This window comes from Conger conger, chromosome 13 (genome assembly GCF_963514075.1).
Source record: "Conger conger chromosome 13, fConCon1.1, whole genome shotgun sequence".
Taxonomy (NCBI): domain Eukaryota; kingdom Metazoa; phylum Chordata; class Actinopteri; order Anguilliformes; family Congridae; genus Conger; species Conger conger.
Window position 1 is genome coordinate 7,544,139 of NC_083772.1, and position 17,800 is coordinate 7,561,938.

At 44.3% G+C, this 17,800-nt stretch overlaps 1 protein-coding gene across 1 annotated transcript; it reads left to right on the forward strand.

The window, feature by feature from the left end:
• The first annotated feature begins 4,067 nt into the window (after positions 1-4,067).
• On the forward strand, positions 4,068-17,125 carry LOC133108025 (synergin gamma-like). The gene is made up of 14 exons (XM_061217433.1): positions 4,068-4,107; positions 5,418-5,458; positions 5,989-6,119; positions 7,159-7,271; positions 7,649-7,754; positions 8,219-8,330; positions 11,958-12,035; positions 12,445-12,641; positions 13,255-13,383; positions 13,504-13,665; positions 14,134-14,273; positions 15,002-15,111; positions 15,409-15,468; positions 15,926-17,125. The coding sequence occupies exons 1-14, from the start codon at positions 4,073-4,075 to the stop codon at positions 16,906-16,908; spliced, it is 2,397 nt and encodes a 798-aa protein (XP_061073417.1). The 5' UTR covers positions 4,068-4,072; the 3' UTR covers positions 16,909-17,125.
• Positions 17,126-17,800: the final 675 nt, after the last annotated feature.

The following is a 17,800-nucleotide window of genomic DNA, read 5'->3' on the forward strand; positions in this document are numbered from 1 at the left end:
TCTTTCGCTTTGCAAAAAATATTTGAAATTCTTTTGTAAATAAAAAATGAGTAGTTGCTCAAAGAGTAGGCACACAAAAAGCCAACAACGCAATGAATGTTGTCACTGTGGTGTTCTCAATCATACAATCGTTCATAAATACGTTCACAGTGAGACATTAGGCCATAGACAAGTTGTGCTTTAATTAAATATTTCAAAGTAATTCCAGAGGTTGTGCCTAAGGGAAATCCTCAGTGTCTGAAATCATAAAGCTGTTTTTTTATTTCTCCTTTTTTTTTGGCCAGAGCATAGCCTACGCTGTCTCTGTGTATATGGATACACTCCTCAACAGTGCAACTGGATCCAATAGTACCCAGCTACTCAGAGGACCAAGCAAAGTCAGGCACACATGAAGTAGCCTACTTATGAAGCAAACGGTTGTAGTCTTTGAATTTTAATTAGGCTATGCTTGACCCTCTCAGTCCCAAGCCCAATATGAAGTGGTTCCACTCAAATCCCAAGGGGTTTTGGGATAAAGTTGAGAAGATTTAGTCGGGTTTAGTGCTTGGGACTGAAGGGGTTATAGTAACTTTCAGGTGCCCTGCTTTACATGTCACATGCTGCTCACAGTTGTTGTGAATATCATTGCCCCAACAAGTGCATTTAATTTGAAAGTATACATTTAATATGTGCTGTAATATTTTTTTTTTGTTTCACTTGAATAGATCCTTAGAGCAAATGAGCAGACCGAGAAATGATTAAGACAGTCCATGGACAGCCTGACCTGTTGGACGTCCAGTTCGGTCGGTGAACTTTGCCAGCAACGTCACCTCCCCCGGTGGCTCCTGTCTGATGGTGTTCTTTCTTTGCACTCACTGAACTAATGAGTGGAGTCCAATAACTAATAGTGCTAGTGCTCTTTCTATATATATTGTCTTGTGCCATTTCTGTTGAGTGCACCTTAATGGAGGCAGTGCTGCAAGTCTTTCCTTTACTTGTACATTATATATTATATTTTTATTGACTTCCTATATGTAGCTGACTGATAATAGATTTGTTTCATTGCAATTGTTTCACATGCTTTGTAACTTAAAGAAATATTCTACACACATATTATTATTATGAATATTATTGCTGTGATTAGTGAAGTGCATCAGCAGAAGCTAATCAATTCCGACTTCTCTTAACAATTTCACAAGTCTTACATCCATATGAAGTTTTTAGAAACTGCAAACAGAACTGTAGCCTGACATGTTTCACACAAGCAAAACATGCAAAAAAAAAAAAAGCATGCAAAAATAGTGTTCCATTCCATTCACAGCATTACTTTCCATAAATCATACTTTGTGACTTATTTAAATGAATTTGGACATTAAAGGCACCAATACATTATTCTTGCTCACATGCTTTCAGTTTTTTTGTTTATTTAGGGGAGTTGGAGTAATGTGTGGGTGAGCAGACTGTTCATCATGTGTTGAGGTTGGTTAAATGATATAGGTTGATACAAGAGCAGCACATTTAGAGACAGGAAATATCTCAAGAGAAATGAAACAGGTATAAGTCTACATATAAAAATATACACAAGAAAACATTAAGAACTAAAGATGTACTCAGGTACTATAAAATACATGGAATGTCCTTTCCCGGTTCAGCCTCAAATAACTGTGGCTCTGACCCTAATGTATTCAAACCTTGGTGAGGCCCCTGCTGGCACTATCATTGTCTATCCTGGTTGGTGCTGAATCATTGTTGAGTTATCCTATTGTGCAAACACTGTTTATTCAATCTACTCTGACCACCTCATCGCTACTGTGTTTGCATGCCTATATGCATGTCGAGTAGGAGTCTATTACAAGGGGTGGGAGGTAGTATAACTTTATGCTTGTGCTGTCTATTAATAGATCTTCATGTTTGTAGCCATTTCAGACATTAAGTCTGGCTAAAAGTACTAGGTGTTTAAATGCCAAATATTTATTTAGAACTTGATATATAAGGGTCCGAGGAAGACAAGCATTAAAAGCTTAAACTATGTTCAAATCTGCACTACACCCTAACAAGGTATTCTGTGAAACTCAATCAGTACTGTGCCATAAACTCTATTTGATGCCATCAGTATGAGTAAACATTACATACTGTAAATCCATAACTCTGGTATTTGCCGCAACCACAGCTGCATGTTATCTGTACGCACTGTATGTGTAGTTATACAGTGACATTTATTTTTTTATAAGGATTCTTGCTATTTTTTTTGTTCATCTTAGTACTTCCATCACTTAAAATGTGTTTTTGAGGGTCTCTTGTTCTCTGCACTTGAGAGCCGTATGAGGCAGAAGAGTAGCATTAGCGAGGCAAGGCAAGGCAAGTTTATTTGTATACACCGAGGCAATTCAATGTGCTTGACATAAAAATAGACAAAAAGAAACATAAAAGCATAAAATAGTTAAAAGAGTACAGAGATACAGACATAATTTAAAGAATTAAGTTAAGATAGAGTGCAGTATTTACAGTATTTACACACTAGTATTTAGTAGTAGGCACATGAGAAGAGAAATGTTTTTAACCGGGATTAAAAAACTGCTAGATTTGGGGCACATCTAAGATCTTCTGGCAGTTCATTCCAGTTGCTTGCCGCATAACGGCTAAATGTTGAATTGCATTGCAAAAAGCCTATCCTATGCCACACTCCCCACCATTTAGCATGCTGCTCTGTGTATAAGAGCTATATGAACAGATAAATTGTTAAATGGGTAATCCGTTTATACATTTCTGCGTTTACAATACAGTGTTATTCAGAGTTTAGCTACAGCTGTGTGTTTTACTGAAGTAGTTTAAATTAAATAACTTTGCTTGGGTAGTGCAACGGCAGTGGCCCCAGTTGGGGACTGGACCCACGCAGGCCTGGTCATGTACATATAAAACTCATGAACAGGAAATATAGCACATTGGAACGTTGGAGATATTCAAATTTGTAATTTCAAAATAAAAGCAGCCAAATGACCCTGCTTTGCCAGTTGAACATGTTTCTCTGCTCTATGTTGATAACAGGTCAAATGCTTAGTTGTATAATTTGAATTTGACTGTTAACCGTTACAAGATGCACTGCTCAGTATATTTCATTTTTATCATGCGTAGCACAGCAGGAATATTCAAATTAAGATGCATTATCAGTGTGCATATGTGGTGGCCATGGAAAACCCATTTTAATAGAGCAGATTACTGCTTTGTTGAAGTTTTAAAGCTATCCCTTGTCAGGAAGCAGCCTTTTCATTGCTTGATGATAGGGACTCTTAATTAGTCAATATAAACTGCAGTCCAATAAATAGTTAAAATAAAATAAAAAACCTTCCATCTCATCATTTCCTAAATTTTTTGCCAATTGAAGGAATATGTTTACATCAGCAATTCCACTAAGGATCCCTCTCCTATAATAATAATAATAAAAAAAATTACATGATATCTCCCACACTAAACACCCACCTTCCTGAATACATAGCTTCCTTTCATCACAGGGTCACGCATTGGACGTTCCCTCAGAAACACTCTCAACAGCCAATCCTGGGAGCAGGATAATACATAATTGCAATACAGAACAATTGCCCAGGGTTTATATTATTAAATATAAAGTGAGGATTCTCCAATCCACAACTGGCGACTCAAAACAACTCAACTACCGGTAATTATATGCATACCATGTGGAAGAGTCCCACTGTAGCTCAGCACTGGGAATGCATACTGAATAAATTAAGCCTGAATATGGGCCTTAATATCTCCATATCTGCATATTTGTATTCTTTTTTTGATGTTCTTTTTTTTTTTTTTGTTCTCACACTGTCATATGAATTATGCCATACCCCCAACAGGAAGAAGAGTGGATGTGCCTTTTGGGCTTACTGCCTCCAACTTTTCTCTCTGATAAATATTAAAGAGCGTCGTTGTGGAGGTTGCACAAATTTCCAGAAATAAATGTAGATTAGCTACCCATCCCTGTATCTGGTGGCACAGTATTTATTTATTTATGCTACGGTGGCACATAACGGAAGTACCAATGTATTACATCATCGATGACGTCTTTTAGCAGGCTTGTTTTGTTAAGATGGCGTTGCGGCCAGGACCAGGGGGAGCTGGCAGGTACAACATTTCTTTATAAACCATGTTGCTTGTCATTTGCCTGGTGAATCACTTGTGTAAAGTGAGAGTAAGTCTACTTTATCCAAATTAGATCGCGAACTAACGTTAACGTTACCATTGGGAAAGAGAGTGCGTGCACAATAGGATAGCAATCCAGAGACTGGACTGGATGGATCTTGAGCTAGCCATCGCAATAGTATCTATCTGACATGTTGATATCACTAAACTGCTAGCTAACGTCGCTAATAGTTTGCTTCAAATGGCCAACATTTGCTAGTTAATATGTTGGAACGGAGAAACAAGCGAGCTAGCTTGCTATCTAGTTGCTCGGTGGCGCTCTTGTTAGCATTGCAGCTGACAGTTAGCTAACACAGTTGAAGTCATGAAGCTGTCTTACCATTAATTTACAGAGCCGTGCGTGTCTACGTTAACTCGAAGGCAAGCGGCTTACGATGACGCAGATCTATGTACATGCATATGAAAATACTATGCTGCTTGATTACTATTTGTAGTTGATATTTAGTAGACTAGCACTATGTCAAAATAGGCGCTACTCTGATTTACCTAGAATTGATAGCTAACTGTTAGCAACTTTTCACATTGTATCTACCTAGCCACAATTCCAATGTAAGTATTCAGATACAGCTGGTCTAGCCATCCCAGCAGTTGAACAGGCACTGTCTGATTCGATTATATTATTAACACAGGCTCCTGTCTGTGATCATGCGATATGTTGTTTTGTTGTTTGTAACATAAAGTCAATATTACACATACATGCAATTCCATAACCCCTCTTCTCCATGCTCCATCACATTAGAAGCACAGTATCTAACTTTTAAGCATAAATATGAAATAACAAAGGGAAGTTAATTTAGAAATATATGGTGTTTTCAGAGGTGCTTAAATCCCACAGGCAGACAAGAAGCTAAAAGTATTTAACCCATCCTGATTCTGGAAGACTATGAGGTCTGTGCTGTGACATTTAGGCTAGGCCTATACAATAAGATCACTTTATAACCAGCACTGCATGTAGAGTCAAAGGTTGCACTGAAGGGTGAAATAATACGCAGTTATCAGTTCATATGGGAGTGACTCACCAAGTAGGCTACTCGACTCACGAACGCCAGAAGAGAGAGAAATATCATAGCTATTGCGGGGCTTATGTACAGTATCTGACATCTGTAATTAACCGTGTCAAAGGTAAGATGTGATGACGTATGCAATCATTTTGTGAAGTAAGTCAGGCACAGTATTAATTTCTGCTCTTGGTGAGAACAGTGGCATGTTAATGTTTCTCCTGTGCCTTTCAGTTTTATATATCCTGTCGGAGGGGGCCTGGGACCTCCACAAGGTGAGTCCTGTCTTTAAATCAAATGGTTTTTCCACAAGTCAATCATTGCCATCATTGTCTTCTTTCCTGTTTCCATGGTGAGGAATATTGGGTTCCTGTGAAGTAAATATCCCTGGGCATCCCTGTAGATTGTGTTTAAAATAATGTCACCTTGCTAAAAAAAAAACAACCTTTGGTCTTGTGAGTTTCTGGATGTTTCCACTTCAGAATGGGGGATGTGTGGGTCTTTTACATCCTCTCCAGGGATTACATCATACACCTTATAGAACCTCAGTGTCATCACTCCACCATTACAGGTATGACACATTGTGCCTGAGCTCATAGATCTGAGGGGCGGCCTGTAGCGTAGTGCCTAAGGTACAACGTAGCAAGGGCGGTGGTTCGATCCCCGGTGTAGCCACAGTAAAATCCGCACAGCAAGGCCCTTAACCCAGGGGGGGATTGTCTCCTGCTTAGTCTAATCAACTGTAAGTCGCTTTGGATAAAAGCCGAATGACATGTCATGTGATGAAGCTGGGCTTCTCTTGTAGGCCTGATGCCAGTACAGGGTCCCCAGCAGCAACAGGCCTTCCCCATGGTGCAGGTCATGCAGCCCAACATTCAGGGAATGATGGGAATCAACTTTGGGGCCCAGATGCCCCCGGCAGCCATGCCAATGCAGGTTTGTGCGTGTAGGAGGGCGGGGTCGCCTTGGAGAGTCCAGCATCCTGTTGGGCGATCCGTAATTACAGTGCTGGCCGGTACAGCTAGTGATAGCTGGTGAATGCTCAGACTGCTCCTGTTTATTATAAATTTAGCTGATGAGGTATACATACACCTCAGTGACATAATCTTCCACTCAGTGACACGTTACCAGTGCTGGATTTAATGTGGCAGGTCACTCCAAAAGGTATTATGGTTTTATTTTCACCAAGGGGCTCCGTGGTTGGCAGCGGTTTCTGAAAACAGTGCGACTCCTTCTCTGTACCTGCAGGGAGCTTGCTCAAAATTCCTCTCAAAATTACCTCCCAGTAATTTCTATTTTCTAACCGTTAACCACGCAGGGTCAAGTGCAGGGTGCTTAGCTGGAGTTTAAGCCCTTATACCACAGAACTGCATTAGAACTGGAACAGCGATCCAAATCTGTTAAATAAGGATGAGCTATTCCAGGTGTAATGCAGTTCCGGGGTCTAGGGCTTCAAACCTGAGATTTAAACTGCTGCTAAGCACACTGCTGACCCATTGTGCCTTTTGTAGTTGATGTTGTATTGACTACATTTACATGCGCACCCTATGCCGAATAACATAATAATAGCTTTATTTTGGTTATGGTCATAATCTGATTATGCTGTTTGCATGAAAATGATAACCCAATCTTATTCCTGTATACATGGTTCGCTGATTATTCCATTTATATTATTTGGTGAGCGTTAAAGGAAGGTGTCAAGAATAATTCTTCCGTGTCCATGAGGTGTTGAGCCGCTGGTATTGTTTTGTCTTGGAATTTAAAGTATTGGCTTATGTAATACAATCATCCTGCAGGTACGTTGACTCACATTGTGTTTGGAAATGAATGCTAACACTGCTAGTTGGTTATTTGGACAGCAGATATGTACCCCGTGTTTTGTGAGAGCTAGTGTCTGTTGCATGCTGGTTGTTTAGGTGAGTGAGCGTGTGTGTTGTTGGGTGATTGTTGGGTGATTGTTTTGTGTTCCTCCCAGGGTGGGCTGACGATGGGGATCCAGGCCTCTGGGATGCAGTTTGTGGCTCAGCCCCAGTTCATCAGTGTGAGGGCTACTGGCCCACAGTACACACACATAGCTGAGGAGCACCAGTAAGACCTGCACGTGATCTCCGACCCTGTGTTTCAGTGGAGTCTGTGTGTGATGCCCTGTGTTTCAGTGGAGTCTGTGTGTGATGCCCTGTGTTTCAGTGGAGTCTGTGTGTGATGCCCTGTGTTTCAGTGGAGTCTGTGTGTGATGTTCTGTGTGTCAGTGGAGTCTGTGTGTGATGCCCTGTGTTTCAGTGCAGGTTGTGTATGATGCTCTGTGTTTCAGTGGAGTCTGTGTATGATGCTCTGTGTTTCAGTGCAGGTTGTGTGTGATGCTCTGTGTTTCAGTGGAGTTTGTGTGTGATGCCCTGTGTTTCAGTGGAGTTTGTGTGTGATGCCCTGTGTTCCAGTGCAGGTTGTGTTGTGTGCGCCCCCTACAGGAAGCGTCTGGAGCAGCAGCAGAAGCTGCTGGAGGAGGACCGTAAGCGCAGGCAGTTTGAGGAGCAGAAACAGAAACTGCGTCTGCTGAGCAGCGTCAAGCCCAAGGTGAGACGCCTCCACCCTCCAGCCAGAGCCACGGGCTTTCAGAGCCCCCCGCAAAATGAGTACGGCTTCTGCCCTGATCAGGATCAGTGTAGTGTGGCTTCTGCCCTGATCAGGATCAGTGTAGTGTGGCTTCTGCCCTGATCAGGATCAGTGTAGTGTGGCTTCTGCCCTGATCAGGATCAGTGTAGTGTGGCTTCTACCCTGATCAGGATCAGTGTAGTGTGGCTTCTGCCCTGATCAGGATCAGTGTAGTGTGGCTTCTGCCCTGATCAGGATCAGTGTAGTGTGGCTTCTGCCCTGATCAGGATCAGTGTGGTTTCTGTGCCCTGATCAGGATCAGTGTGGTTTCTCTGCTTCAGTCGGGTTCAGTGTGGTTTCTCTGCTTCAATGGGGTTCAGTGCGTTTTCTCAGCCCCAGTAGTCCTGTAGTATGTGCACGCGTCAGCCTTGCTTTTTCCCGCTCAGGTGGGTGAGAAGAGTCGGGACGACGCACTGGAGGCCATCAAAGGGAACCTGGACGGTTTCAGCAGAGACGCGAAGCTGCACCCGACGCCGTCCTCGCACCCTAAGAAAGCAGGTACGGTCACCTGAGCACAGAGGCGAGCGCTTCCGCCCTCTCTCCTGCTGACTGTAGCAGTCCCCACCCTGTCAACACAGCTCAGAGACGCTGCAGAAACAAGCCCAGCCCAGAACACCTCTTTAACATGCCACGTCTCCACAAACCTCCACCAGTGCACATTCCATCACACCTACCCCTTTGAGCAGTGTAGGTGAGGTTGATGTGTTATGATCTCGCTCCCATTTTTATTTTCACTTTTTAAAATTTTCCATTTTCATGTTGTGCGCTATTTTCATGATGTTTGTGATTTGCTCTGCCCCACTATAAGACATTATTTCATCAATAAATTCATCCAATGAAAACATTTTTTATGTGTGTGTTGCATGATTTAAGAGGCATATCATCTTGATTTAATCCTGCTGTCAAGCATTCTTTTGTCATCATCCACACAAGTTTCTCTGCAGACTCATACATGCATGCAAGTCTCATACATTAAAGATGGTATGCTCAGGAAACTTGCACTAGAGCTCCAGGCAGGTGCCCAGAGCAGGGAGAAGAGGGGAAAAAACATTGTTAGGGGTTCAGATGGTAGTTAATCAAGCAGAGCAGGAGAGAGAGGTGCCTGCGTGCGATAAGGAGAACCCCGGCAGAATAAGGCTATAGCAGCGTAGCTAAGGGAAACGGAGGCAGTGGCCAACACATCCATGAGGGCAGGCTTGATACAGTCACCACCAGACCATGACTGGTTATGCTTAAACAGCACTTCCAATAATGACCCATGACAGCACTGATCGCTAAGTCCACCAGAGACTCCATAGCTTATGCCAGCCACCCACTCCTGCCCCTCAACTATAGGACAAACTAAAGAGATAAGCCCAGCTTTAAAGAAGGTGATAGTGTCTGGACCCTGAACATGAGCAGGCAGTTTGCTCCACAGGAGAGGAGCACGTTATGGCACTTTTACCTATTCTAGGAATAACGATTTGTTTATTATTATGATGAGAAACTCTCATAATGCAATACTGAGCCGGGGGTAAATATTTTCCTCACTACAATTATACATATTTTAAAATTGTCAACTGAAAAGGTGAATTTCCAGGCATTTGCAATATTACAATTAGGAAAACATATTATTTCTGGACATTATTAAAGTTATAAGTCATGTGAGCTTTTTGCATTTGAAAAGCAATTCCAATCATTATTCAGAGCGAAGGGGAAGCGAACTGGTTTGTTTAATTATTTGGGAATTGTTTAGTATGTAATTATACGTTATATTTTGGTCATAATTTTTACCCGGTTTTTTCAAATAGCATTGTTCTATGTTGGCACTCTGCTGTCAAGCCCTTCAATCTCAGAAGCATAGCACAAAATTCAGTTAGCATGGGGAGCAGGGCCCCATGTGCAGGCTAGGGAAGACCGGTGTTAATTTCTGGTTTGAGTGGAGTGTCATTGATACACACATCTGATCGCAGTGGTATCATACCTCCACTAGATGGAGTCTTTTTCTTGTAACCGAATAAACTCTTCCACTCATCATTTCACTACTTCGGAACAGCAACTGTGCAATGATACCACACTTTCATGGTTACTAATTGTACATAAGTACCTCATTCAGTCATTTATTTTACAATTATTTATTATGTTCTTAGTTACCTGACATGCCAAGTCTGTTTAGTTCTCACTTGCTCGTGTTCTGATTTAATTGAAACTTTTTGCTTATTGTGTATGTTTTTTTTTTCCCCTCCATTTTAATTTAGACTATTTTTTCCATCATCCCCATCCCATTCTTCCATCACATTTTACATCCTTCTGTCTGTTTTCCCCATTAATAATACGCGAGTTATAGTACAGAGTTTAGTCTCTGTGGAGCGCGGTGCCGGGTGTGGCCGCACTTGATGAGGTCATCGCCTCCTCGTCGAGCTGCGGGACAGGAATTCACTCGCGTCTTTGTGTCGAGTTGCTGGGGCGTCACAGACCCGGTAATTCCCCGATGCAAGCTGAGGAGGGAAATTGTGGAATGGATCTGAGAATGCTCGTCTACTGCAAACGTGGAGGAGTGGAGAGGAGAGGAGAGGAGAGAAACCGCCCGAATAATCTCCAGTATATACACACATTATACGGAATATTCTCTTCAGTATAAACACGTATGTGAACCTGAATAATCTCTTCAGTGTAAAAAGGATACGTACACGTGCTTGCTTACATGCACTCACAAATGTGCACACAGAGAGAGATGCATCACAAATCCTCTCCTATGCTTCATAATCAAAACAATGATACATTCTATAAAATGCTTAAATGCATACATTATTAAGCAACCATAATCTTACTCCCTATTTTCCTCAATATAAATTATTTCAAGCCCTCTTATCTGACATGAGAAGTCATTTTAATTCATACACACACATGCACAAATATAGAGTATATTTGGTTGTCCATATGTAAATGTACGGAATTCATGGAAAGGACCCAATTCATGTGTGTCTTAACACGGGTACATTATACTGGGGAAAGTGTGCATTAATGCATTAAGATCTGTTTTCATTTAAAAAAGGATATTTGTTTCCGTGGGCCAAACGGCTGTGGACCATGCTGAGTCCAGCGCAGCTCTGCCACTAAAGGGCTACAGCCTGGGACAGCCATGCTGCCTGGCACTGTGCTGCACAGAGGCGCTCCATCACACGCCTGTCAATCACAGAATGTGCCGTGTGATCAGGCAGAAGGGCGGCGCCACGCGTCTTGCCAGAGCGGATGGGATGTGCACGCGGACCAGTTTGATGTAAAAGTGCGATTGTGTGTGTTGGCCATGCATTGCTATAGAGATCATCTCATCTCCCGCCACATCACAATTGTGAAAAACCTTCATAATTATGGTCACAGGTCTTGACGCGATCGTGTGTAACTAGTTAGAAACAACATAGTTGCACAACGCATACTGTAGACTATTTTTAATATTGCATATAGTCTCTGTAGAAGTTTCTGGACGCATCCATTGTCTTATTACTATGACCAGGTACTTACCAACCTACACGGATTACTCACAATTTCTTTGAAAATGGAACCCCCTATTTTATTATATGAAGTAATTTCATATTACTATTTTTATTATTATTATTATTATTATTATTATTATTATTATTATTAATAAAAATACACCACCATTATTTCCAGTTTCTCAAAGTCACAATGATGATGCATTATGCTAAGAGGTATCATGTACGTTTGTTACATAATTAATACCTCTCAGTACAGCGCCTGATATTCATTCTACAGACTGGGTGAGGATATGTCCCGTTATCTCTTTAAGTCTTCCACAGTATCACTGTCTGTGTTTCAGCCCTATAGCTGTGGCCTCACAAACGGTTTAAAATGGCGATTCTCCTTCTTATTAATGTTTATACTTGATCCTCATATTTTCTTTTTCCACATTGGTGCAACCAGTGAGTCTAACGCACTGTACACAGGTACTTGTGGAAATATTTCCTCCCGTTTTCAGTTGTACTCGCAGGACCCATGTAAACCTGAACATCCTCAGTTCAGGCTGGATCTGACGGTTTCATGTGAGCCCAGCTGAAGGACAGCTCCTGTAAAGTACCTGCCTGTTCTCCCAGGTGTGTCAGTCCTGTGCTGTGTTGCTGTTTGCAGGTTTAGGGGTCTACCCTCAGCAGGACCACATTCAGCCTCTTATGCCTGCCTGGCTGTACAACGATAGCCTGGTCCCAGGTAAACGCCATGCTGGTTCTTTCTATAAACCTGCATAATTGTTCTCGATAATTGTATGGTCCATTGTACTAAATGCACTGCAATGTTTCATTTCTACATAGATTTAACTTGTGTAGATTTAGTTTGTGTGTATATGTATTTTTTATATAAATTGACTTTGAATCTAGATTTAGTTTCTTTGTAGATTATGTTTGTATGTACATAGGTTGAGTTTGTATATTGACTTAATTTGAATGTAGATTTAGTTTGAAGAGTTTTGTAAAAAACAAATTCACTCCTTTTTCTTTCTCTCTGCGTGTGTGCGTGCATTTATGCGTACATGCGTGTTTTGCTTGTGTGCTCCTGTGTGTGTGGTCTCTGTGAACATGTCTAATTGCGTCTGCATGTGTGGTCTGCTTGGTTTGGGCAGAGCTCTTCAAAAAGGTGCTGGACTTCACTCTGACTCCAGCTGGCATCGACACGGCCAAGCTCTACCCCATTCTGATGTCATCAGGCCTGCCCAGAGAGGCGCTGGGGCAGATATGGGCTTCAGCCAATCGCACCACACCTGGCAAGCTGACCAAGGAGGAGCTATATGCTGTGCTGGCCATGATTGGTGTCACACAGGTGGCCATTCTGCTTTGACCTTTGTTTGAGTTTAATGCTGGATAAAATGTTTTTGGCACGCAATGCGACAGTAATGGAGATCACTGAAGATTACAAATGATTTTTTGCCCATGACCACATTTTCCAGGCATAGAAGAAATTTATCAAATGTCACTTAGAGGCCACATGCTGGCAGTTGAATGCTATCAAAAATGAAAATTACCATGGAAATGGGTAGACATATCAGGGAAAATATTTGTTTTCACCCATGAGGCTATAGACCAGCAGTGTAAACCTAGAGTGTGTACTGCTTATTTCACAGGCTTCAGTCCTGCCTTTGGCTATCTGAGGACAATGTCTGTCATCAGACATAGTCATTTACATACGGTATTGATTGAGGTCATTCAAAATACTCCTTCAGCGCGTGATTTTGATCATTAATAGCAATGATGGGCATAGTCATTTCCTACTGCACAAAAAACATGAGTGAGCTCACTGAACATTAGTGAGCATTTTGAGTTGTACAGAACAAATCTCTACAACACATGCATCTGCATTAGCACAGTACTAATCTCTAAATCACACTGCATCTGCATACCTGTAATACTAACTGTCCTTTTTTGTTTTGTCTCAGAGTGGTATTCCTGCAATGGGTCTGGATATTTTGAGTCAGTTCCCCTCTCCTCCGATGCCCAACCTACCTGCCATGACCGCAAGTCTTGTCCTACCACAGCACCAACAGCCAATCATGTCTCAGGCACCTGTCTCCATGACCACGCCCCCTATCCTGCCCCAGCACCAACAGCCAATCATGTCTCAGACACCAGTATCCATGACTACGCCCCCTGTCCTGCCCCAGCTCCAACTTCCAGTCATGTCTCAGATTCCCATCTCCATGGCCACGCCCCCGGTCCTGGCCCAGCATCAACAGCCAATCATGTCTCAGACACCCGTCTCCACGTCAGCTCCAACACCTGCAGTCATTGGTCCAAACTCCAGCACCCAGGCTCCCAATAGCTTTGTCACCTGTTTCCCACCTCTGCAGGTAATATGGCAACCCCTGCCACTCTCTTCTACATCCTGGGCGGCCTGTAGCGCAGTGGTTAAGGTACATGACTGAGACCCACAGGGTCGGTGGTTCGATCCCCAGTGTAGCCACAATAAGATCCGCGCAGCCGTTGGGCCCTTGTGCAAGGCCCTTAACCCTGCATTGTCTCCTGCTTAGTCTAATCAACTGTATGTTGCTCTGGATGCTATTAATGTAATGTAATGTAACACAGGGGCATGTACAATGAAACCAAACAACCCTTCCTGGATTAATCATGTGCTATTATACCACATAGTCAGTTTATCTCACTGAAAGGATCCGTAACAACATGTTAACACATCTTTTTTTATTGAATTGTTCTTTCCCAAAAGTAATTTGCATGTGAATGAATGGAGAAGTTGGCTATTTGTTCTCTGTTTGCGTTTTGGGTTAATTGTTGTTGCTGCGCCTTTTGATGTATTTTAGGGAACCAAACCTGATGACGATGATTTCCAGGACTTTCAGGAGGCGCCCAAGGCTGGGGCCAGCGAGGACCCCTTCACCGACTTCCAGGCTGAACCAGGAAGCACCTTTCCCAGCACAGGTCACCCCCAACACCACCCCAGGTACAAACCCAGAACACCTGCCCCCAACACCAGACCAGGTACAAACCCAGAACACCTCCCCCCACCACCCCAGGCACAGACCCAGAACACCTCCCCCCCAACACCAGACCAGGTACAGACCCAGAACACCTGCCCCCAACACCACCCCAGGTACAAACCCAGAACACCTGCCCCCAACACCAGACCAGGTACAAACCCAGAACACCTGCCCCCAACACCACACCAGGTACAAACACAAAACACCTGCCCCCAACACCACCCCAGGTACAGACCCAGAACACCTGCCCCCAACACCACCCCAGGTACAGACCCAGAACACCTGCCCCCCACACCACACCAGGTACAAACCCAGAACACCTGCCCCCCACACCACACCAGGTACAAACCCAGAACACCTGCCCCCAACACCACCCCAGGTACAAACCCAGAACACCTGCCCCCAACACCAGACCAGGTACAAACCCAGAACACCTGCCCCCAACACCACACCAGGTACAAACCCAGAACACCTGCCCCCAACGCCACCCCAGGTACAAACCCAGAACACCTGCCCCCAACGCCACCCCAGGTACAAACCCAGAACACCTCCCCCCCAACACCAGACCAGGTACATACCCAAAACACCTCCAACACTACACCAGGTACAAACCCAGAACACCTCCAACACCAGACCAGGTACAGCAGTGTTCCTCTCCATGTCAGTGACTCCAGTGTTGTGCTGTCCTCAGTGCTCCCGCAATACTGACTCCAGTGTCCAGATCCTCCTCGCTGGATAAATATGCCGCATTCAAGCAGCTATCTGTGGAGCAAGCTGCAGATACCTCCTCGCCTGCCTCAGGTACCACCTCACCCACCAGAGGAATTCTGTCATTTTCTGTGACTTTCATGAGATTCATTTTCGTATTGTTCCTTATAGAAACTGTGGCACATGTGTATCAGTGACATTGTGGACTGAGGAAATACCTGCCCTGATGTCTGTCTGTTTCCCTAATTTTTAATGCCTCCCACAACACGTTAAACTAGAGGTAGAAATTTAAAAGAATGAAACATGTTGAAACATACCTGCAGGCATGGTGTTCACTGTTATTACTGCTCTAATAGATTTTTGTCAACTTACTTTTTATTGTCTTTACAGATTTTGCAGATAAATACAGTGTCTTCAGACAGCTTGAGCAACCTGGAGACAGAAAGTCAGGTTAGCCACAGCTGTTACAACTCTCATTAACACGGTCCACATCCAAAATGTGTGTTTATGAATTATGTGCATTCTTTATGAATAAACCTACTCATTTTAATGTTACACACTCAAAAATGCACTTTATAAATGGATAATGTAACTGGGTTCATGCTTCATAAGTGGGCAAGCAGTTTGGGCTGTATTCCTGGTTCTCTAGACGGTGCTGTTCTGTTGTATAAGGCACACTTGATTCTGTCTGACCACTGGCCTGTCTATCATGGCCAAATTCATTTTCTGTTCCCGGACATATTTTACAAGGAAAGCAACAAGCCTGGCTGAGCTTAATTCAGTAACTGCAAATGTCATAATTCATGTCAGTCTCTATAGTGCAGCATAGGCCTACATTTTTAGAAATAATAATAAGTCCCATTTTTTTAAATCAATTCATGTTTTCTTTTTGTTTTGTTTTTTTAAGGTGAAGGATTTGCAGACTTTAAGTCCGCCAGTGCCGACGACGGCTTCACAGACTTTAAAACGGCTGACACGGTCTCTCCGTCGGACCCGTCGGATCAGGCCAAGACCTTTCACCCCTCGTTCCCCCCCCCCTTCGCCCTCTCCCACCCCCCGCAGCCCCCGCCCCCCGCCTCCCAGCCGCGGTGCAGGAACCCTCTCAACATGGCCGACCTGGACCTCTTCGCCCCCACGGCTCCGCCCGCGCCTGCCGCCGACCCCAAAAGCCTGCCTTTCCCCGCCACGCCTCCGTCCGCGGAGCCCCGCCCGGAGGGTGCTGCGCCCCTGGGCAAAGCCGGCGATGATTTTGGGGAGTTTGCGCTGTTCGGGTCTTCCGCCCCGTCTGGCTCCTGCTCGGCTGCGGCGGGGGGCTGCGCCGTTGGGGGGGGGCGAGCCTCGGCTCTCGATGAGTTCGCCGACTTTCTGGCGTTCAGGAGGCCTGCGGAGAACGTCTCCGGCGCCAACCCCGCCCAGAACGGGGCCAGCAGGCCGGCCGAGGCTCCGCCCCGGCAGCAGCACGCCTCCGACAAATACAACGTTTTCAAGCAGCTCTCCCTGGAGGGCGGCCTGGGCTACGACGCCAAGGAGAGCGGGGCCTGTGCGGCCTCCCTGAAGAGCGACGTGGACGACTTCGCCGACTTCCAGTCCTCCAAGTTCTGCACCGCCCTGGGCGCTTCGGAGAAGAGCCTGCTGGACAAGGTCTCCACCTTCAAACAGGCCAAGGAGGACTCCGCCTCCGTCAAGTCCCTGGACCTCCCGTCCACCGGGGGCAGCAGCGCGGGAAAGGAGGACTCGGAGGACGCGCTCTCCGTGCAGCTGGACATGAAGCTGTCGGACGTGGGCGGCGACCTGAAGCACGTGATGTCTGACAGCTCCCTGGACCTGCCTGCAATGTCCGCCCACCAGCCCCCCGCTTCAGGTGAGGAACTAGTGCGCTTACTGTGGTGAGACCCAGCTCGGCTGCACCCCCGCCCCAGGCCCTCTCTGCCCCCAGGCAAACCTTCTGCCTCTGCCCCCAGGCAAACCTTCTGCCTCTGCCCCCAGGCAAACCTTCTGCCTCTGCCCCCAGTGCCCTCACGCCAGGGCATACGTACTGTGTACTACATTATTATTTAGCAGTGTTTAAAGCCATCAATTCCAAGCACACTTCATAGCCTTCCATGAAACCCAGAAATACTGTGTGCCCATCAATTTCTGTTATTTATTTATTTATTTATTTATTTATTTATTTATTTATTTATTTATTTATTTATTTATTTATTTGTTTGTTTGTTTGATTATTTATTTATTTATTTGTTTGTTTAGTACATTGTCATTTATGAATAGATATTTTTTCATGTGTTTTCAGACTGCTCATAAGGTTGGTCCATATTGTATTGGTTGTGGGACTCTCTGTTTCTGCAGTATTAGTTGTTGTAGCAGTGTTAATGTACGCAGCAGTGTAATGAATCCTTGGTACCCCAGACATGTCTCTTGCATAAAGCACACTGCCTTTGTCCCATTCACACTTATTCAGCAACCACACTGGCAACAGGAGAGAACTCTCTCTTTTATCACTCATCTTTACTTCCTTCACACTGGTCTCCATACCCGGCACAAATCAGTATTTAAAATAAAGTCGCCCCAACAGGATCTGTAGTCCGAAACAATATGATTCATGCGTGCATTTAATTAAACAGCACAGCAGTCTCACACTCAACAGACAGTTCACTGCTTTTCAGACCTTATAGAGAGACAACACATTAAGGAGCCAGGTGGTATTGGGAACGAAGGACAGATTCGAACCTGAGCCAGATTATGGTCCTGGAGATGCACATAGGATAGCAGCTTAGAGAAGCAT

Bases quoted from the DNA above. Each gene is read 5' to 3' on its own strand.
- LOC133108025 (XM_061217433.1), top strand. From the start codon at position 4,073: ATGGCGTTGCGGCCAGGACCAGGGGGAGCTGGCAG. The intron at 4,108-5,417 runs GTACAACATTTC...TGTGCCTTTCAG, and splicing joins GGACCAGGGGGAGCTGGCAG to TTTTATATATCCTGTCGGAG. The intron at 13,666-14,133 runs GTAATATGGCAA...GATGTATTTTAG, and splicing joins CCTGTTTCCCACCTCTGCAG to GGAACCAAACCTGATGACGA.